Below are 23,473 nucleotides of genomic sequence, written 5' to 3'. Positions count from 1 at the left end.
CAGGTTCAATTTCTGGTCAGGGCACACAACCATGTGCTTCTCCACCCCTTCCCCTCTTCTCCCCCTCTCCTGAAGCCATGGGTCCAATGGTTCAAGCAATTTGGCCTCAGGCACTGAGGATGGCTCCATGGCTTTACCTCAGGCACTGAAATAGCTCAGTTGTTGAACAACAGAGCAGCGGCCCAGATGGGCAGAGCATCACCTGGTAGGGGGCTTGCCAGGTAGATCCTAGTCGGGGTGCATGCAGGAGTCTGTCTCTGCCTCCCTGCCTCCCATCTCTGACTTAATTTAAAAAAAAAAGCAAAAAATTGGTTAAATAAATCAAACAAATACATAAAGCAATATAAATTTGTCCAATTTTAATTCTTTCAGTTGAGACCTTTAAGAAATATTTTAATACCCAAGTCATTCTCATCTTAGATAGCTACAGCATTCTAAGTCAGCAACTGGGTTCTACAAAGTATCTACAGTGTTGGGGAGCTTATTTTCCCGAAAGCTCCCAAATTAATTTTGCTTTTAAATTTGCATCTATTACTATTTTCAATTTATAAGTACATTTTAAATGAGTGATAACTGTCTTTTGCATCTCTAGTGAATATATACCTTATTACATCAATGAGATGAACTCTACCCAACCTCCTAGGAACTGCTCTTCTACTTTGGGTCAAAAAGTAGAATCCATATTGTTTAAAAATTTGCTATTTAAAGATTAATCTTTTTAAATTTAATGTTTATTGATTTTAATTTATTCTGTTTACATAGATTCAAGTGTCCCACCGAATATATCTCCCTCCCTCCCACTCCCCTGTTCCCCTTGACGCCCTCTTTGCCCCCTCCCCTTAACACCTTCCCTCCTTCCCTCCAGGATTTGCTGTCCTGCTCTCTATATCGCTGTGTTATGCATATGCAATTTCACTAATCCCTTTCCCTTCCCTGATCCCATCTACCTATCCCCTTTCCCTCTGGTCCCTTTAGAGAGTTACTAGAAGATGATTCAATTAGTTCAGAAAGTGTGACTAGTAACTCATGATACGGTACTTACATTTTGAGTTTATGAAAAAAAAAGAATAAGGTTTCTAAATTCTGTCCACACTGATCCTATGTGGGTAGCGACGCCTCCTCTGACAAGCAATTACTGAGAGTTGTGGCCCAGTGAGGTGTGACACTGATTTGTTGGTCAATGTAAAAGTCTTGTCAAGTATGCTCAAATCAACAACAAAGCATTGGGCGGTCTCAATCAAATGAAAGAAAAAAAACACCCATTTTGGATCCCATAAACAATACCTTATTTAGAATGCTAATATTACAGCCACAAACGGGGCCTGGATGTCATATAAAATAATTTCTCCCCATTCAAGATCTTTTGTTTTGGGCAAAACGAATCTGAAAAACAAGAATGGGCACTGGTTACAGGAGTGGCTCATTTCCAAGGCCCGTGGCTGTTCACAAGGAAAGGATGACTGGTAGGAGTAGAAAAGTAGGTTCCTCGTCTGGGAGAAGAGAAAAAAAATAGATGCTAAAATATTATTTCTTTAAAAAAATATTACTAGAAGTATTACGTAAATAGTGTGCACCACCTATGAGACCCAAAGGTCCCACGGCTCACCTTCCACCTGTCTGAAGTTATCAATGCCATCAATGACAAATGCAATCTTATAAGGACCTATCATGGAACAGGTGGCAAGAAATGCCAATTTGTAGGAGCTGGGCGTAGTTCCAATAACAATTAAGAAATAATCTGGATTACCAATGGAGGTCTGTGTACACATGACATAAATCACAGCTCAACTACTAGATGAATGATTTAAAAAACAATCCCAACTTGTGGTTGTGCTAATCAGGTCCTTTTTTGCTGATTAGACATGTGACACTCAAATGCTTTAATTTTCTCCTTACTTAAGAAACTCCCTCTTTCAACATCATGAAAATGATAGCCAAGTAGAGAATAAGAGAAAGAACCTAACCATTCCAAAGATTAGTTTTGATTGTGGAGAAAACCCATTAAACCCAAAACACAGGACAACTGCCAAGAAGGGGGACAAAGAGGGAGGAAGAAGAAGAAAGCCAGAGCAGACCTGGCCAAACTGGCCTTCCCACACGGGGCCCACGCAGTGCCAGCAGAAAGGCTAAGTCCAATCAAAAGAACGATCGAGATTTCATTTGTAACCACTCTCCTATCTCTCTTTCCTTCCTAGGGTTACAGCTATTTTCTTAGGCCTTTATTATTTCCTAGCAGGAGCACTGCAATAATCTCTTCGCTATCAGATTAATCTTCCCAATTGGACACTTCCAGCGTGTCACTCCACTGTTTGAGGATCGCTCATGGCATCCCCACGCCTGCAGCACAAAACCCTGGCACCTGGTGCTCCCTGAGGGCGGCGGGCCAATCAGAAGTCCAGATCATATTCCTGGTGTGGTCAGTTAACAGATGTGCTTCACGGGGCCAACTATTTAATTTTTCTGAGCCACAGTTTCCTCGTTGGAAAAAAAAGAAGGAACTAATTGGATAATTAATAGAAGATAGCAGTGTAAACTGTCAAAGCTGAACAAAGGATACAGTGTTTTTATTACCATTTCAACACATTCTCTGCTGCTCATCTTCTACAAGTCTGATCTGCTAAATATACTTGATAGATACTCAGCCTTTCTGGCGATCATTTCCTTACAGGACTGTGCTCCGCTCCGACCCCTCCTTCTCTGCCACCTGCGACACACAATAGTCACTACTGCCGTTCCCTTCTCTGGACCCCAAAGCACACAATAACAACTCTTATTTACGGAGTGCCTCTATTTTTCTAGATGCCTTCCATTGTTCTCCCAAAAGCTCTGGGATGGCTCCCGTCTTACAGAGGGGAAAATGAAGACAGAACAAGCAAGACTAAGGGACGCACGGGGCCTCTCCCGAGGGCACAGAGCAAGGGCCAACGGAGCTGGTAGAGGCAGGACAGGGAGGTGGCTGGGAGCCGTGAGGAACTTTGTCTGTTCACTGTGTTCCCGCTTACATGTATGAATACGAAAGACCAAGCTTTCTTCAATAAGGAACATACCTATCAGTAACATACAGCAGGTCCTCAAATAATATCATTTCATTATAATGTTGAAGATAAAAAAAAAAAATCAATTCCTGGCCAGGGCCTTTGTCTGTGAGGAGTCTGAACATTCTCCCCATGTTGGTGACAGTCTTCTCCGAGGACGTGGGGTTCCTCCCACATCCCAAAGATGTGCACATGAGGTGAATGGGGGCGTCTACATTCTTCCCATCTGACTGGCCCTGTCCCAGAACCGTGTCCTATTGGGCGGATCTGTTATGCGGGTCCTGCTTGGGGCCCTGAGCTGCTGAGCACCATTCTGGGCCCTGAGACTCTGAACTGGAATCATCAGGTTGGAAATCATTATCTTGTTTTTCTTAATCTCTCTTAAATGTCTGTAGAGTTGAAATTTATTTCAGTGTTTAATACTGGAGGTTTTTGGAGCTTTAGATGTTTGGTGTTTTTACAATCAGAAATATGTTGTAGGAACTTAACTCTTGTTTATATCATGTAGCCTGTGGTCATATTGGTTTCCTTGTTAGTTGTTTCACTTAAAGTCACAGTGTCCAAGAACCAGCAGGACTAGGTGAGGACCACTCTGTCATTGCCAGCTGGGAGGCAGGCGCCGGCAGTGACAAGGAAGAGGCCCTGTCTGGACAGAGCGAAGAAAGGGTGCAGAGGGCTCCTCGGGCGGGAAGTCCACTGATGGTCAGAAACACTGTGTGTGTATTTTGAGAGCTTAAAGTTCATGTCCTTCTACAGTATCCAAAAGTTATACTTGGAACCATAAATGATCTCATCATGTTGATCTAACTTGGCATTGATATGCAAGCAAAGAAGACAAGAGAACCAGGGACCCGTCCTTTGGAATTGCACTGCCAGCCGCCACTCTCAGAAGACTAGCCACACAGCCGTCTGGCACCGCTCTGCCAGGATGGCCAGAGCCACTGGGACGGCTCGAAAGTGTGCTTTGGTTTCCACTCCTTTGTTAAACAGTTCTTAACTGAGAACAGTGGCTGCCATTGCCACCTCCCACCAAAGTTCAGCGTCTGCTTCTTCCTGGGCGCCCAAAAAGGCTGCCTTTCCCTGCCTCCCCTGTGCTGGGCTGTGTGAGCAGCAGTGTGTCCCAAGCTGGGCCAAGCAGGCCTCCCACTCACACCCTCCTTGCTCTTTCTCCCTGTGGGTAACAAAGCTCATGAAAATGACCACGGATGCGTCAGAAGTTACCTGGTGAGATGGCACAACCTAGACGTACCACCTAACATTGCCCAAACCAAGCAACCTGGAAGACCCACTTGAGATCATTAAATAGGAGAGAATCTCTATAGTGTTTGAGCCATAGCATGTTGGACCTAATTGTCCCAGCTGTTGCACTTGCCCTGACTAATGCATGTGCTGACATATTCTCCAGGGGGCCTCCAGATGCCAGCACATGGTGCCTGCACCGAGTTTACGGTCTAGTCTGCTGCAGGGTGGCTGTCACTGAATTAAGTGTCCTGGTGCCCTGAAAGCAGGAGTGACACTGATCAGCACAAAGTTTAGAGCCTGATCTAGAGTGGGGTAGGCAAACTTTTTCTCTAAAGGGACAGACAACAAACATTTTAGGCTTTGCAGACTATACAGGAGGCACATTCTTTTTTTCGAATAACCCTAAGAACTTAAACGACATTCTTTGCTTGAAGGCCCCAGGAAAGCAGGCCAGGAGCTGGATCTAACCTACAGGATACGGTCTGTCAATCTCTGATCTAGACCTCCGGTCTAGACTTGTAAAAACCTAGGGAAGAATGACATTTCATGACACAAGAAAATTACATGACACTCCAAAAGGGAACTATAAATGAAGTTTTATTGGGATATAGCCACGTTTATTTGTTTACATATTGTCTCTGGCTATGTTAGCTGAGTAGTTGTGACAAGGAGCTGGCCCACAAAGCCTGAAATGTTTCCTATCTGACCATTTTCAGAAAAGGTTTGCCACCCTGTGGTCTGGAGGTCTCATCAAAGAGATCATTCCGTTTAAGAGACCAGACCCTTGACAGTCCGAGGGGGACTCTGGGCATCTGGCTGCTGTGGCACCATGCTGAACGTTCAGCATCTTCACCAACCACCATAAAAGGACATCATTCCTCAAAATTTTGGAGTTCAGTTTTGCCTCCTAAAACAGGGGAAGAACAGCAGTCTCTCCGGGCTAACTGGAGTGTTCTGATGACATGGGATACACTGCTTTCAGACCTTTCTTTCATCAGAGTACTGAACAATCACAGTGTAATACTCAGTAGGGAGGTTTAGTTGATGCTCACTCACTATGGCAATCGAGATTCTGGTAGAAAACTGGTGTGTTATAAAACAAATGCTCAGGAGGCAGGTATGTGATCAATAATAAGTGACGCATGCTGGTCTTATTATTGGGTTGTTGCTGTCATAGGACATGGTGTTGGGACCTTCAAATTCATGACACAACCCAATTCTTTCCTCCCCCCCCCCAGCTTTATGAAGGTATAATTGATATGATCTAATTATTAAAACAATTTTGTAAGTCAGGTAGCCCACTTTATGGATGAGAAAACAGGCTAAGTAGGAGTAAATAATTTACCAAAGGTTAAAAGAAAAACAAATCTGAGCAGTCAGAGCTTGGATATGAATCTAGATCTATTTGAATTCGAATCTGATGTTCTCTCCCTCACACCATGAGGTATGTCACATATCGGCACTTCATAAATTTGGAGATATTACCACATATTACTTACTCACTGGCCACTATGCCAGAGTCAAGTATTTGGCAGTTAAGGTTCAACTACATTAAAATATAGTTAATATCTATTTTATGCCAGTCATGGTATTTGCATTTTTCATACTTGGTCTCTAACCTCTTCTGAGCCTCTGTTTCCTCTTTTGTAAAATGGGTGTAGTTGTTTCAGAGCGTTAACACTGAATTAAGCAAGTCCTGGGCACGTAGAAAATTTTTAGTAAGTAGAACCTAGAATTAAAAAGACTAAACTTTATGTTGGCTTAAGTGCTCGTGTGTAGGTTTTTGTGTAAAATGAGGTGCGTACTAGGCCAAAGCCATATGAGCAACAATAGAAGGTTGGAATTAGAATAATTGAGCCATTGGGTATAGATATCTTAGGGGGTCCTCCCACAAGAGGGGAGTCATACTTGGAGCATCAGCACAATACTTATTTGGGATAGAAGTCTGGGGTATTTGCTTTAACCTAAATTATACTGTCAATTATTTTAACAGGAGGAAATCAGTGTTTAATATACGTTCATGGAGAATTCACCTAGGCACAATGATTCCATGAAAATTCCAAAATATATTGTCTATTTTAAAGAGAGCATTCAATAAAAAAAAAAATCAAGACTTATTTTCTTCAGTGAAATTGGGAAATTTGGATATACTTTGAAAGCAATTTCTAAAAATGCGTTAAACAAAGAAAGCTGGGGCAGATATTAACAACCACCTACTTTATAGTAACACCTGTGGACTCTATTTGCCTGTTCTCTTCCTTCCCCTCGCTGAGCCTGCACTGCACCCAGCACCGTCCTTTCGTTCCCATCACCTCTGTTACAAAACAACACTTCCTTGTAACACCCAACATGCCTGCTTCCCAGAGCTAGGGTTACATGGAAGGTGGGACATTCTCAAACTTTTTTTTGTACATATTGCTGGAACATGCCCTAATTTTGCATTATATCAACCAGATCCTGTGTCCCCTTCCTGAATGGCCTACTCATTGAGTTGCCTAAGCTACTGTGACTAAGCTACTTCTCAAGTATCTGGTTCCCATGGAGACAGAACAGCTATCACATTGTCAGGCATTCATTTCTTTCTATGCCTGGGGAGGAAGGCCTAGCCTTCCACGCTCCCCTTGACAATGCTCAGGAACACCACGAAACCTGCACTCTGAGAAAGGCTTGCTCCTGTGCTGCTTTAAGACTTCCCTCCTTGGCCTCGGGGGAGCCAAAAGGCTGCCGGATGTTCTGATTATCTGAGTTATTATTGCTGTCAGGGGGAATCCTTGTTAAGTCCAGATTTTTACAAGTCATGATCATCAGATTTGAGAACAAATTTTGCCCAACTCTAAAGTTCTCTAATGAAGAGAACATTAAGCAAGCTTTCTTGCATGCTTCAGACCACGATTCAATGAGCAATTTTGTCCTCAAAACCTGTCTAGACCATGAGACAACAGGCTGACTTTGAACATCCAGCACAACGAAGGTGCTCAATAAATGTTTAGGAAGAAATCAAACTAAGGGCATCAGGAGCTGTGCCCCTGAGCTGTGCACTCTCGACCCTAACGTGGACGTCTCCAGCCCTTACCCCTCCTGGGCTCACCTCTGTCTCCCTGCCTGGCTCACGTGGATGTCTAATAGACATCTCAAACTGGTCCAATGCCAAACTTTCCATATTCCTTCCAAACTAGGTCTTCCTTATCTCACCACTCCCATAGGACTATCTGCCAGTTGATCAGGACAGAAACCTTGGAATGATCTTTTCATTCCTCTCTGATACTTATTGCCCACCAGCCCAAGCCAAGTCATTTCCAAATCTACTTCCCTATCTGCAACAGACTCCAGAATCCAACCACTCTCTCCATTTCTACTGAGTTCATCAGATCACTGCTAACACCCGCTCTGTTCTCCCATTCCTCTACCCCAACCTTTGATTCTCCACACACAGCTGAAGACATCTAAACTCCAAAGCAGATTTGACATGTCTTTGGATGGCACATCTTATGGCATATACAATGAGATCAACTCTCCTGACCATGATGGCTGGGTGGCCCTTTGTCCCTGCCCTCATCTCTCTAAACTCTGCATTACCATCACCAAGCTGGGCCACATGACCTCTTTGTCCCTCAAGCATCAAGCCCTTTTCTGCCTTCGCACTTGCTGTTTCCTTTGCCCAAAAAGTCTTTCTCTTCATGGTTGCTTGACCCACTAGCCTCTTTAGTCTTTCTAACCCCAAGCTCAAAGTCTTGCTGAGGAAGATTGTCCCTAACTTGGTTTTCTAGATTTGCTTTCTCCCCAACCCCTGTCAACTTATAAATAAGTAAGCTTCCATTTAAATATCTCAAATCATCCATACTTTAAAGCAGTGTTTTCCATTGCTGGTCTTCAGACGAAGTCCACTAGAAATTTCACACTGGTTCATGAAAGAGTGAACCACCCTGATGTTGTATGAAGATGATAGACCCTATGCCCTTAGTCTAATCTGCCTATGCTCTGGGTGATTTCTGCCTTAGTGGTAGCCGAAATAATTCTATTTTCACCAGCCCCCACGTGTAAAAAGGTTGAAAACCATTGCTTTAAAGAATATTCAATTTTGACTTTTGGAAATTATATGAGATAAAACTTTTTATCATCTGCCTTAGTATGAGGAAAGTAAACAAACAAAAAATACTATCTGATGACGCCTCAAAATACTAATGGTTAATACTTTTAAAAATAAAACTCATGGTATTTGTAATATTTCATTTAGATACTGTTGAGAATCTGAATGAAAAATTCTAAGGAGCCAGAAGTTTCTAGGCTAGGTGTGAACCCCATGGGTAGACCAATAATTTATGGTCAAGGATTGATTGGAGGTCAATAGGTCATGGAATGTTCAGCACCTTGCTCTAAGCTGGCCCCTTTCAATGGCTACAAAGAACTGATCAAGACAAGACTCTCTGCATCAATTCAGCCCTTAGTGAGAAAACTTTTGAAAACCTGAGACTTTCTGGATGCTTTTCAAGTGTTGTTTTACTAAGTGCACACTCTTTCCAATGCTTCCGTATGAGCTCCAAGGGCCAGCTTTCTTCCACAGACATTAGTCGTAGGGACATTATAATGGTTTAGTTAAGACCTTCCAGATTCTTCTTACTAGCTACATGTTGATGTTTTAGGCATTAGTCTTTAATTAGTTTTTTAAGTCATCTTTGTAAAAATAGGAATAGCACCATGCCCAGTGATAAAAGTATAGGATTGATATAAAAAATAATGCAGAAGGCAATAGAGTTAATATTTACTGAATCCTTACTGTGCTGGTCGACCACTGGAGACTTTCCTAGAATGACTGATTCTACGGTTTTATCATTATAATCTGAAATTTTATTAATTGTCTTTTCTCATAAATTTGTTAATCATAAGCTGGAACATATTGTATTTTATTGATACCTTATTTCTAGACAGAAATTCAAATGGTGGAATATTCTTACTCTTATATGTATGCATTTTCCCAGACTATTCTTTATTTTTATTTTTTGATGAGGCACCTTCAGGGTGACAAGAAGGAAAGCTGCACTGGGAAGCCCTACTTTCATTTCCAGACTCCACCTACATCGCAGGCACTCACTTCCAGACTCCACCTACACCGCAGGCACTCACTTCCAGACTCCGCCTACACCACTGGCACTCACTTCCAGACTCCGCCTACACCGCAGGCACTCACTTCCAGACTCCGCCTACACCGCAGGCACTCACTTCCAGACTCCACCTACACTGCAGGCACTCAGCTCTATTGACTAAAGCTCTATTGACTCAGCACTCAGTGCCTGGATAGGATCTGGAATGACAGAACGCTCATTTTAAGGGCATCAACTTTAACACTAAACTGTGATAAACACTTGGAGTCCCAAACCTAAGAATTGTGTTTCTAAGACTCCAAACCAATAGCTTCAAAAGTCTAAGACCTGTAACATTATTTCTTTAAAGATTAAAAAATGAAAAATATCATATTCACAGAATAATTTCAGTGGTCTCCTATAGACACTTCAAATAGTATAATTTTTTTGTGGGAAAGGTTTATGAATCCATCAAACAATATATCAATACTTTTCGAAGGTTTTGGAAAACCAAAATGTAGAACGTTGAAACTGAAGGTCTATTCACATAAGGTGGTTTTTAACATTATTTTTTTTTACCTATGAGACCAAGATAAGTATTATAACAACTTAAACATAAATGTATTGGTTATATTGTCTTTCAGAGGCCCAATTTTCATACCATTCACTTAAATTAAGCACCATGGCAGAGGAGTTTAAAGACATTTACATAGGTGCTTTGAAAATAAAATACTAACACTGCTAATCACTGAAGACAATAGCAAGTGAATATTTACTCCACTGAGTATGTTGTGAATAAAAAATAATAATAAAAGGACATGGCAAATAAAAAAATACAACCCAAAGATCTTCCTATGTCATCTATACATTTTAATATTTCATCCTAGAATAGCATTAAATCACCTTTATTCATTGGGATCTGAAATAAGAATGAATTAAATTGCATCTCATTTTTAAGGCCATAAAAAAGCTTCTTTTGTTCATTTGCATCTTTTTGCCTTACATATATATCTATGTGAATACACCAAGTTATTTTCCTTTTCAGATTTTAATTTTATTATTTAAAGTTTAACCACATTCTCATTTGGATAAAATATTCAATGTTAGGCCTTGTTATTCTACAGTAAAAAAAAAAGAAAGAAAGAAAAAGCCTCTGGTACTCACCCTCCCATATCTGTTGGCATAGGATCCAGTAAGCAAGGAATGGAAAACAATGATTGTCTCATCCAAGTCCCAGATGAACACCCTCTGCAAAGGAAGAACCAAATCAGGGCATCTTTCCCTTGCTTGAGACATCTTGGTATTCAGTTAACTTCAACATAACTAGGTAGTCTTGAAATAAAGGAAATTGAAAAATCTAAATTTACTAGTTTTTAAAAATATAACTATTCAAAGTCTATCTCCCCACTTTCCTTCAGCCATAAGCTCAGATGAGATACAAGGAGATAATTATATCAGCAACATCAATATAAATGTAGGAGAAAATAACAATACATGTCTTTTCTATTTCTGGAAGAGCTTCTCAGTCTCAGTTCTGAAGAAATTACAAATGGGTGAAAACCAGTCTGTTTATAACTGCTGAGACAGAGGCACTCAATTTAAACCATCACCCAATTCATCCTTTCCTCACTCTGCTCTCTGTTCATTAAGAAGTGCTAAAATAGCTAATCTTATGTTTTATTTATTTAATTAAAATATTTATTGATTTGACAGACAGACATTGATCTGTTCCTGTATGTGCCCTAATTAGGGATCAAACCTGCAACTTTGGTGTATCAGGCCGATGCTCTAACCAACCGAGTTATCCGGCCAGGGCTTATGTTTTATTTTTATGGAGCCAAATATTTTAAATGTTGTACGCAAAAACTAAAACTTTCCATCATCCATTCACCTAATGTTACCTATTGGGCTGTTATCAGTAGATGGGTTATATATTGTTCCTGCTTGGTTTTCTCATGAATACTGGTAGTTAATAACTTAAGCAGATACATCACAACAGCTTTGACACACTCTAGGGGAATTTGGAATTGGATGTGAAGAACTCATTCCGCAAAGGTCATTTTCTTTGAGAAACTACAGAAGGCTGCCATTCCCACTCACGCCAGTACACAGTCTTAGAGGGTCTTCTGAACATTCTCATCTTTTTCACCAAAATAATCATGTTTCCCACCATCATATTTCACTTTGGCAAAAACAAAACAAAAATAGAAACTTAACTGCTGTGGATTCAAGGCTATGAAACCCACCATTCTTTAAGGTTTTATCTGATCCCTCCTCCTTTTGAATTCTACCAAAACAGGTCTCATAAGATGATGACCCCTTTCAGTTTAGAACTTCCCAGGTATTCCTGTTTTAACATACATAAGTGTGTCTTTCATAACTTAGTTGAAATGAGAGAAAATGAGAATTGCTTTAGCTATCATTAATTTGGAAGAGAGAAAATAATGCCTTATTTATAGTTACTATGGAAAGGCAAGCAGCAGCAAAAGCATTTGGACACCTTGGTCACTGCTGTTGACAATGCAAATTTACAGAACCACGACTTAGCCACCAAGATGCCCTGATATGTCCTCAGCTGCCAGCAATGGCGTACCTCAAGGTCAGAATCCGGGGGAGGTGAAGGATTGTTGTTTCTTCGGCCTCGTCCACGTGACTTCCCATCTGAACCTCGGCGTAATCGGTCAGAGTCTGAATCCTTAATGGGTGTGGATGGGCTGTGAATTGTACTGTACTCTGTAGAAATAAGGGAAGCATGGTCAGCTCTTGGTTCTAGCACCATGGGGCCACAATTAAACTTGTTTTAATTCACAGGCAAGTTTGGAGAATAGAATACACTTCATTCTGGTCAAATGCTACATTACCTTTTGCTTTCATTGGCAAATCACTTACGAGATATTTGATAACAAGACTTGTTTTGAAAAAAATACATGATCAGAAATAACTAGAATATAATTGAAGACAACAGGTCATACTAAGCTGCCTAAAGATTTTGTGATATCAATGATTAGACCAGGTCAACCTTTTTATACCTACCGCCCACTTTTGTATCTCTGTTAGTAGGAAAATTTTCTGACCGCCCACTGGTTCCATAGTAATGGTGATTTATAAAGTAGGGGAGTAACTTTACTTTATAAAATTTATAAAGCAGAGTTACAGCAAGTTAAAGTATATAATAATAATTATTTACCACGTACTTTATGTCGAATTTTTGCTAAGTTTGGCAGAATAAATCTTTATAAAACAATTTACCATAGTTAAATCTATCTTTTTACTTATACTTTGGTTGCTCGGCTACCACCCACCATGAAAGCTGGAATGCCCACTAGTGGGGAGTAGGGACCAGGTTGACTACCACTGGATTAGACTGTCCTCCCCCCACCCTAACCTCTGCACTTGTTTCTTTCCTCCCAGGGGCAGAACCTGGCCACATGGAGAGGTTCACACATTAGCCCTTAGCAGCTGCCCTCACACCTACAGAAAGCTCTGGTCCACGGAAACAAATGAAAAGTCAGTTCTGGGGCAGGGGAAGCGATCACTAGGCGAGGCTGTTGCTGCTGTTGTTTCTTTTTAATTAAAAAACCTCCATTTTCTCCCTCATTTTATGAGAGAACAGGGAGCAGCAAGATAAGCAGATATAGATGACGTCAGAGTAATGGCGGGGTAGGAAGCGATACCGATAAATCTCCCCCAAAACTCAACAAGATCTTCAACCAGAAACAGAAAAACCTATACTTGGAGCTTCCAGATGCCACAAGTAAAAGCTCCAAGAAGAACACAATAAAACCAAATTTAAACTGTGACAACAACAAAAAGAAAGAGGGGGAGAAGATGGAGATTAACAGTAGCAAAGGACGATGGAGTGCAAAAGTACTCACAAAATAGTTCGCTACAATGAACAGGGTAGGGACCCTTTTCATTATTCAAAGGTAACCACCATTGAAAAAACCACCACAGAAGCACATGAGATAAAAAAGATAGCAACAGTGGAAAGATGTATGGAATACAACCAAATAAAAACAAAAGATAGAAAAACAAAAGAGAAGGATCAAACAAGACACAAAACTAACAGAAAGCAAGATATAAAATGGCAATAGGGAACCCACAAGTATCAATAATTACACTAAATGTAAACGGATTAAACTCACCAATAAAAAGGCACAGAGTAGCAGAATGGATTAAAAAAGAAAATCCAACTGTATGCTGCCTACAGGAAACTCATCTAAGTAACAAGGATAAAAACAAATTCAAAGTGAAAGGCTGGAAAACAATACTCCAAGCAAATAACATCCAAAAAAAAGCAGGTGTAGCAATACTCATATCGGATAATGCTGACTACAAGACAGGAAAAGTACTCAGAGACAAAAATGGCCATTTCATAATGGCTAAGGGGACACTGAATCAAGAAGACATAACAATTCTTAATATATATGCACCAAACCAAGCAGCACCAAAATATATAAGACAGCTACTTATTGACCTTAAAACAAAAACTGACAAAAACACAATCATACTTGGAGACCTCAATACATCGCTGACGACTCTAGATCGGTCATCCAAACAGAGAATCAACAAAGACATAGTGGCCTTAAACAAAACACTAGAGCACCTGGATATGATAGACATCTACAGGACATTTCATCCCAAAGTAACTGAGTATACATTTTTCTCCAGTGTACATGGATCATTCTCAAGAATTGACCATATGTTGGGCCACAAAAACAACATCAGCAAATTCAGAAAAATTGAAGTTGTACCAAGCATATTTTCTGATCATAAAGCCTTGAAACTAGAATTCAACTGCAAAAAAGAGGAAAAAAATCCCACAAAAATGTGGAAACTAAACAACATACTTTTAAAAAATGAATGGGTCAAAGAAGAAATAAGTGCAGAGATCAAAAGATATATACAGACTAATGAAAATGACAATACAACATATCAGAATCTATGGGATGCAGCAAAAGCAGTGATAAGAGGGAAGTTCATATCACTTCAGGCATATATGAACAAACAAGAGAGAGCCCAAGTGAACCACTTAACTTCCCACCTCAAGGAACTAGAAAAAGAAGAACAAAGACAACCCAAAACCAGCTGAAGAAAGGAGATAATAAAAATCAGAGCAGAAATAAATGAATTAGAGAACAGAAAAACTATAGAAAAAATTAATAGAACAAGGAGCTGGTTCTTTGAAAAGATCAACAAAATTGACAAACCCTTGGCAAGACTTACCAAGGAAAAAAGAGAAAGAACTCATATAAACAAAATCCAAAATGAAAGAGGAGAAATCACCACGGACACCGTAGATATACAAAGAATTATTGTAGAATACTATGAAAAACTTTATGCCACTAAATTCAACAACCTAGAAGAAATGGATAAATTCCTAGAAAAATACAACCTTCCTAGACTGAGTCAAGAAGAAGCAGAAAGCCTAAACAGACCTATCAGTAGAGAAGAAATAGAAAAAACCATTAAAAACCTCCCCAAAAATAAAAGTCCAGGCCCTGACGGCTATACCAGCGAATTTTATCAAACATTCAAAGAAGACTTGGTTCCTATTCTACTCAAAGTCTTCCAAAAAATTGAAGAAGAAGCAATACTTCCAAACACATTTTACGAAGCCAACATAACCCTCATACCAAAACCAGGCAAGGATGGCACAAAAAAAGAAAACTACAGACCAATATCTCTAATGAATACAGATGCTAAAATACTAAACAAAATACTAGCAAATCGAATACAACAACATATTAAAAAAATAATACATCATGATCAAGTGGGATTCATCCCAGAATCTCAAGGATGGTTCAACATACGTAAAACGGTTAATGTAATACACCATATCAACAAAACAAAGAACAAAAACCACATGATCTTATCAATAGACGCAGAAAAGGCTTTCGATAAAATACAACACAATTTTATGTTTAAGACTCTCAACAAAATGGGTATAGAAGGAAAATATCTCAACATGATAAAGGCCATATATGATAAACCATCAGCTAACATCATATTAAATGGCACTAAACTGAAGGCTTTCCCCCTTAAATCAGGAACAAGACAGGGTTGTCCACTCTCTCCACTCTTATTTCATGTGGTACTAGAGGTTCTAGCCAGAGCAATCAGACAAGACAAAGAAATAAAAGGCATCCATATCGGAAAAGAAGAAGTAAAGGTATCACTTTTTGCAGATGATATGATACTATACATCGAAAACCCCAAAGAATCCACAAAAAGACTACTAGAAACAATAAGCCAATACAGTAAGGTCGCAGGATACAAAATTAACATACAGAAGTCAATAGCCTTTCTATATGCCAACAATGAAACAACTGAGAAGGAACTCAAAAGAACAATCCCCTTCACGATTGCAACAAAAAAAATAAAATACTTAGGAATAAACATAACAAAGAATGTAAAGGACTTATATAATGAAAACTATAAACCATTGTTAAGGGAAATCGAAAAAGATATAATGAGATGGAAGAATATACCTTGTTCTTGGCTAGGAAGAATAAATATAATCAAGATGGCTATATTACCCAAAGCAATATACAAATTTAATGCAATTCCCATCAAACTTCCAATGACATTTTTTAAAGAAATAGAGCAAAAAATCATCAGATTTATATGGAACTATAAAAAACCCCGAATAGCCAAAGCAATCCTAAAGAAAAAGAATGAAGCTGGGGGCATTTCAATACCTGACTTCAAACTCTATTATAGGGCCACGACAATCAAAACAGCATGGTATTGGCAGAAAAATAGACACTCAGACCAATGGAACAGAATAGAAAGTCCAGAAATAAAACCACATATATATAGTCAAATAATTTTTGATAAAGGAGCCAACAACACACAATGGAGAAAAGAAAGCCTCTTCAATAAATGGTGCTGGGAAAACTGGAAAGCCACATGCAAAAGAATGAAACTGGACTACAGTCTCTCCCCCTGTACAAAAATTAACTCAAAATGGATCAAAGATCTAAACATAAGACCGGAAACAATTAAGTACATAGAAGAAGACATAGGTACTCAACTCATGGACCTGGGTTTTAAAGAGCATTTTATGAATTTGACTCCACAGGCAAGAGAAGTGAAGGCAAAAATTAATGAATGGGACTACATCAGACTAAGAAGTTTTTGCTCAGCAAGAGAAACTGATAACAAAATAAACAGAAAGCCAACTAAATGGGAAATGATTTTTTCAAACAACAGCTCAGATAAGGGCCTAATATCCAAAATATACAAAGAACTCATAAAACTCAACAACAAACAAACAAACAATCCAATAAAAAAATGGGAAGAGGATATGAATAGACACTTCTCCCAGGAAGAAATACAAATGGCCAACAGATATATGAAAAGATGCTCATCTTCTTTAGCTATTAGAGAAATGCAAATCAAAACGGCAATGAGATACCACCTCACACCTGTTCGATTAGCTGTTATTAGCAAGTCAGGTAACAGCAAATGTTGGAGAGGCTGTGGAGAAAAAGGAACCCTCATACACTGTTGGTGGGAATGTAAAGTAGTACAACCATTATGGAAGAAAGTATGGTGGTTCCTCAAAAAACTGAAAATAGAACTACCTTATGACCCAGCAATCCCTCTACTGGGTATATATCCCAAAAACTCAGAAACATTGATACGTAAAGACAGATGCAGCCCCATGTTTATTGCAGCATTGTTCACAGTGGCCAGGACATGGAAACAACCAAAAAGCCCATCAATAGATGACTGGATAAAGAAGATGTGGCACATATACACTATGGAATACTACTCAGCCATAAGAAATGATGACATCGGAACATTTACAGCAAAATGGTGGGATCTTGATAACATGATACGAAGCGAAATAAGTAAATCAGAAAAAAACAGGAACTGTATTATTCCATACGTAGGTGGGACATAATAGTGAAACTAAGAGACATTTATAAGAGTGTGGTGGTTACGGGGGGGAGGGGGGAATGGGAGAGGGATAGGGGGTGGGGAGGGGCACAAAGAAAACAAGATAGAAGGTGACAGAGGACAATCTGACTTTGGGTGGTGGGTATGCAACATAATTGAACGACAAGATAACCTGGACTTGTTATCTTTGAATATATGTATCCTGATTTATTGATGTCACCCCATTAAAAAAATAAAATTATATAAAAAAAAAAAAAAAAAAAAAAAAAAAGATAAGCAGATATGTGGGGAATGCCCACGCTCTACTCAACATTCATCACAGGTTCTTTCTGCATCTCCATCTCTTTGAACCAAACATCCCAAGCCAGGAAGCACGTTAAAATCAGTCATCTGGGTAACTCAGAAAAACCATGGAAATAATCATATAGAAACCACAAAACAAAGAACAACGCCCACCTAGGTCAGAGGACTGGCTGGGCAGCGGCTGCGGAACTGCAGAGGAGACTGCTCCTGTTTCCAGAATGAACAACAAAGCATTTACTCGCGCCCCTTAGTCATCCAGCTCACACATCCAATGATTTCTATCTCCCCAGGTGCCAGACATGCCTGTGTGCTGGCATGCTCCCCCAAACTTTGCCAGATTTCTCTAGTAGATATGGGTTGGACTCTCTCAATCGGGTATGAGGAATGATTATTCTCACTGACACATTGTTGATGTGACATTTCACCAATAGGAAACTATGGAGAAGAGGTGAAGGCTTTTATTACTGTATTGTCAGCCTGTACTCTACCAACAGGCCATCCAAGAATCAAACCACGTGGTCCCAATATTACCTGCCCATTTAAGCCTTTTAAGGAGTCCCCATTTAAGGAGTCAGGGTAGACAGAAATAGACTCTGACAGAGTAAATTCCATTTCTATATCACATGAAATAGCCCTTTAGCTCCTGTTAAAACTTGAAAACCTAATAGATTCCTGTCACTTTTAGATGAGGCCTTGCATGTCCCTTGCCATGGCAAGCGAGATCACAAACTGTCATACACACCGTCATGTGATTCTCATACCCAGAAACCACTGCAATGACTTACAAGCCTATTAGTTAATTAGGGGCACAAAGTCCAAAACAACGCCCCTCAATAGCGATTTGGGAAGCATCTTGGAGCTAATTATCTTGCAGAACTGAGAAGACACAGTGCTGGCTGGTCAAAGGTAAGCATTCTTGAAATCTACATTAGACCATTTCTCTTTCAGAGGCAGATGATTCTCGAATCCTCTCCTCAAGTTATTCCAAACCATGCATCTCTCTTCCATATTTTATAGAGAACTAAGAGGAACCAAATGAATACATTTTTACGGAGTTCAGTGGATTTGAGGTTGTGCTTTGAAGAAAAAGTCTTGATCTTCCTTTTCTTTAAATACTCTACAATCTACATCTCCATGCAGAGCCTGGATAGCCACCATTGGAGACAGAACATATGCCAATCTCTTAAATAGTTTCAAAACAGGGCATTTACATTTGCAACTGGCACAGCTGGCATCAAATTTGACCTGCACTTTAAGCTCCTGACTGCAAAGTCTATCTTGAATTGTGAGCTCTCCAACTTTTGGACGTTCATTTTGAAAAGAAGCTAAAAAATATCAAGCAATCCATCTTATTACATTATGCCCTTTTCTTGACTTACAGATAGCTTAGTGCTAAAAGTTCAGTGACCTCAAAGTTTATCTTACCCAGGTTTTCCAAGCTAGATTTCCTCCTGTTGTTGCCTATTTCTTTGTGTTTACTTCCGTACCTGTTTTAAACCCTAATTAAATCTTTAAGAATATATTCCATCTCAATTTTTTAGAATAAAATAGTTTCATTATCTATAATTAAACTGATAACTCATTTCTGTAATCCCTCCACCACCCAAATGCACACATAATAAATTCAATGAGCAAAGTATACAGATAGATTTTTAAATCATCTAAAGTTTTTCCGGGTGAAAAAAAAGCCCTAAGAGATGGACAATCTGACACCTTTAAATATTAACACATATGCACACAGTTTACAGGTCTCAACTTCTTAGAAGGAAGATGAAGTTTAAATGGTGCACGCTAGTTTTAAACAATCTCTTCCTCTTTGTTCTATGAGGTAGGATCAAATGCATCTACCCTCTTACCCAGCTTTCCTGCCTCTAACTTCTCCTTCCTCCTACTAGTGCAAAACAAATCAACAAATAATTTAATCTTCTAATCCACTGACATCTCACATTTCATTAAAATCCTCTCCAAATTGTTCACCTCTCCCCTGCTGAGATAGTGGGTATGAAAGACTCAGAAGAGCATTCATTTCATGTCACAGACATTGATGGAATGTTCACACTGTTCTAGGCACTGAGCGAGGTAGGAGCTTGAAGCACAATGATGTACCAAACAGATCCAGTTCCTACCTTCTTGGAAATTAAAATTCAGAGGAAGGCATTGATTCATGACTAAAATGAGAAATTATGCAACAATATGGAAAGGGTTATAATGTGGGAAAGGCAGAATGCTAGGAGACCACAGAGAAGTCCACATAACTCAGACTTACAGGGCTGTGGAAGCTTCCTGAAGACAGAGGGAAAACTCATCCATAACAAGGAAATAGAAATGTGCTCTAGGCAGACACATGAGCATGTGGGAAGGTGGGGTGAGAGGAGGGGAAAACAAAGAGGGAGAGGGAGGGGGAAAAGAAGAGGGAGAGGGAGGGGGAAAAGAAGAGGGAGAGGGAGGGGGAAAAGAAGAAGGAGGGGGGGAAAGAAGAGAGAGAGGGGGGGGGAAAAGAAGAAGGAGAGGGAGGGGGAAAAGAAGAAGGAAAGGGAGGGGGAAAAGAAGAGGGAGAGGGAGGGGGAAAAGAAGAAGGAGAGGGAGGGGGAAAAGAAGAGGGAGAGGGAGGGGGAAAAGAAGAGGGAGAGGGAGGGGGAAAAGAAGAGGGAGAGGGAGGGGGAAAAGAAGAAGGAGAGGGAGGGGGAAAAGAAGAGGGAGAGGGAGGGGGAAAAGAAGAGGGAGAGGGAGGGGAAAGGGAGGAGGAGGAGGGAGGAGGAGAAGAAGAAGGAGAGGGAGGGGGAAAAGAAGAGGGAGAGGGAGGGGGAAAGGGAGGAGGAGGGGAAAGGGAAGAGGAGGAGGAAGAAGGAGAAGAAAGAGAAGGAGGGGGAGGGGAGAGAGACATTGACAAACTGAAAAAAAAATCAATTTGATGGGGGAGGGAAGAAAGAGACATTGAAGAAATAAACAAACAAATAAATAAATCTGACCTGAATCTATAGAAGAGTACAAAGATGAGGCCAAGGTGTATGTGTGGTGGTGGTGGTGTGGGGGACACACAAAGAAAACAATAAGAGAGTAATGTGATTAAATTTCCATTTAGAGAGAAGGCTCTAGCTCCAGTGTGGCCAGGGTACTACAGACAAGTAAGGACTGCAACAGGGAGCCCAGCCAGAAGATAATTCAGTAATTCAGATCAGGGATACTGGTGGCCCAGATACAGGTGGCGGGGACAGGGAGAGTTAATGTTTTGAAGTATCATTAGGAGGTGAAATCAGTTGGATGAGGAAGAAGAGAAAGTCAGGCCATGTTGCTCAGGTCAACAGTTTGGCAACTGGGCAGATTGTAACGCTAGGCAAGAGATTTAAGAAAAAGAAAGGACTACAGGAAAAAGTGTAGGTGAAAATTCAGGTTCAGCTTTGGGACATACTGAACTTGTAGAGTCTGGTATTCATGTCCGGTAGGCTGTTAGACTGTTTAGAAGCTCAGGAAAGAAATGTGGTTTGGAAACTGACCCAGATATAACTTAAGAAATGGGTGTAATTGAAAACATGCAGTGTGTGTAGAGAGATGGGCAGAGACAGAGGGATATGGAGTGAGAAGGAAAACCAAGGTCAGTGTACTGCAGAAGGGAGAGTATGGAAGAAGAGTGATCAGGAACTTCAGATCAGCAAGAGCTAAGGTAAAATGAGGATTGAATCCAAGAGTATTTTAGATTCAGTCAAAGAGGTCTTTGGTATATCTGGAAAAATTATAGGTTTGAGAATTATTTGGGAGGTAGTTTGGTGGGATAATGAGACAGCAAAAGATAGAAGATTAAAAAGGGTGGCTGATAACTCTGTAATGGCCAGACCCAGTCATTATTTTTCAGTCCTCAATCGTGTTTGACCTCTCTGTGGCTGTGCTGACCATTCGCTCCTTTAAACGGTGTACATGTTCTATTCTTCTCATCCTGCCACCCACACTATTACTTCTCAGAATTTTTGGAGAGCTCTTCCTCGGCCCAAAGCTTAAATAGTACTCATCTCTATATTAGTAATACTCAAAGTGTTGATCTGGGACAAAATAAGGAGTTTGCTTCAGAACATTAATACAATGCTTCCTTCATTGAAAGTCTTGCTAAGATTAAGAGAAAAAAGTCAGCTAAAGTAAACAGTGTGCACAGTGATGCAGTGAATTATATCCTGAAGCAAACCCCTTGAGTTATCATGGATGAATAAGAAACATGAGTGGACAGGCAGCCAGTGGAGGGACTCCATTTTGAATAGTAGTGCACTAGAGTTCCTTCTATGGTCCTCTTATCTCACTATAAGCTATCAGTTGTCAGTAGTGTTTGTAAGGCAGATTCAGCGATAACCTCCAGGAGATGATCTTAAAGTTTTACCTCCTGATTTCTCGGCCTGAATATTGCACTGTTTGCTACACCTCTCTATGTGAATATTCCATGAACAGCACAACTAAAGTCCCAAACTAAATCCTCCTTCTCTCTTAACAAGCCTGATTAATGGTGCCAACATTTTCTAATTTGAGAGAGAGAAAGAGAGAAGAGGGGGAGGGGTGGAGAAGCAGGCGATTCTCCTGTGTGCCCTGACCAGAAATCGAACCCAGGACATCCACACGCCGGGCCAACACTTTTACCACTGAGCTAACTGGCTAGGGCTCACTCAGAGTCTTTCAATAATCATCTGTGCCACCATGACCGAGAGCTTGAACACCTTTCAAAGCTCCAAACTCCTAGTATGCAACAAGAAAGAGTCTAGGTTTTAGAACACAGAACTATTGATTCAACTGCCACTTTTCAAATCTTAATCTCTTATTAGTGGTATGATTTGTGAAAGTTGTTTGCCTTTTTAATGACTCATTTTATTATCTATGAAACAGGAATAAAGGAAATAGAATAAAAGTAATACACAGTGATGGTACTTAGAACCATGCCTGGTACTAACACTCTATGATGTTAGGCACCCTGAAGAAAAGAAAAGTCCCACCGAGTCATTCTCTGACAACCTGACCTCTAAGTGCTCTTCCCTTCATGGTCTGTCTGCACTTGGGAAACATACCTTATGTTCTCAGTCCTCTGCAATGGCCAGGCTGGCTCACGACTTTGCACATTCTATTCCCTTTTCTTAGACTTGTCTCAACTCAACTAACTCCCTTCCCTGATTTGTAAAATTCCTTTGGAACTCTCTCAAGATCAAGCTCAAGAACCTTCTTTGTGAATTCTCCATTTCAATCTTAGCTCTTTCTTTGTAATTACATTTATCTCTCTTATAGGGTTATACAATTTCGCAATTATTTATGTTAACAGTGGATAATATATAGTTCAATTGAATTATTTTGAGCAAATGTCCATCACTCCTGTTCTTGGAGGGCAGAACTGGCAGCATCACTTTGTATTCTGTGAGTACAGACTTTGCAATTACAGTGCAAAGTAGACGTTGAAGAAAATCAGTGACTGAAGGAATGAGTGTTTCGCAAGTTTAGCTCTTACTCTGTTCCATCTATGGAGATTACCTAATTTCTACTAGCCAGTCAGAATATTTTCAAACAGAAAATAGCTGCAATTACTTTTACATCTTATATAAAGGCTAATGTTTACATATATATAAGGTCTACCGGAAAGTTCTGTCCGTTTCTATCACAAGTTTCGACATGTAAGTACAGGTTTATTTGGCGCATGTGTGCCTCTCTATTTTTATCACTTAATGTATACATACTGATGTAGCAAATTAACTAAAACAAAGTTGATTCATATTAGTCTTATGTGTGAAGCGATAGTGTACCCATGGCTACTGATAAAGTTCATTAACGCCACTGTAATTTTTACGAATTTCAACAAGGAAGAAATGCTACAGAAGCATGTCTGTCACATCCACCATATTCCCCGGACTTAGCACCCTCCGACTATCACTTGTTTTTGTCCTTACA

At 40.0% G+C, this 23,473-nt stretch overlaps 1 protein-coding gene across 17 annotated transcripts in view; it reads right to left on the bottom strand.

Annotated features, from left to right (window-relative positions):
* The window catches only part of EYA1 (EYA transcriptional coactivator and phosphatase 1), a 334,821-nt gene that overhangs the window by 64,177 nt on the left and 247,171 nt on the right, over nucleotides 1–23,473 (bottom strand). For all 17 annotated transcript variants that reach the window (XM_066378892.1, XM_066378893.1, XM_066378895.1 and 14 more), the window contains 2 exons: nucleotides 11,949–12,088; nucleotides 10,520–10,603 (listed from right to left, as the gene is read on the bottom strand). In XM_066378892.1, coding sequence (XP_066234989.1) covers nucleotides 10,520–10,603; nucleotides 11,949–12,088 — 224 coding nt within the window. The remainder of the gene's footprint in view (nucleotides 1–10,519; nucleotides 10,604–11,948; nucleotides 12,089–23,473) is intronic.

The sequence above is a fragment of the Saccopteryx leptura genome, chromosome 3, assembly GCF_036850995.1.
Source record: "Saccopteryx leptura isolate mSacLep1 chromosome 3, mSacLep1_pri_phased_curated, whole genome shotgun sequence".
Lineage (NCBI taxonomy): Eukaryota > Metazoa > Chordata > Mammalia > Chiroptera > Emballonuridae > Saccopteryx > Saccopteryx leptura.
Note: the sequence above shows the minus strand (reverse complement) of the source record. Positions and strands in the feature narration are given on the sequence as shown.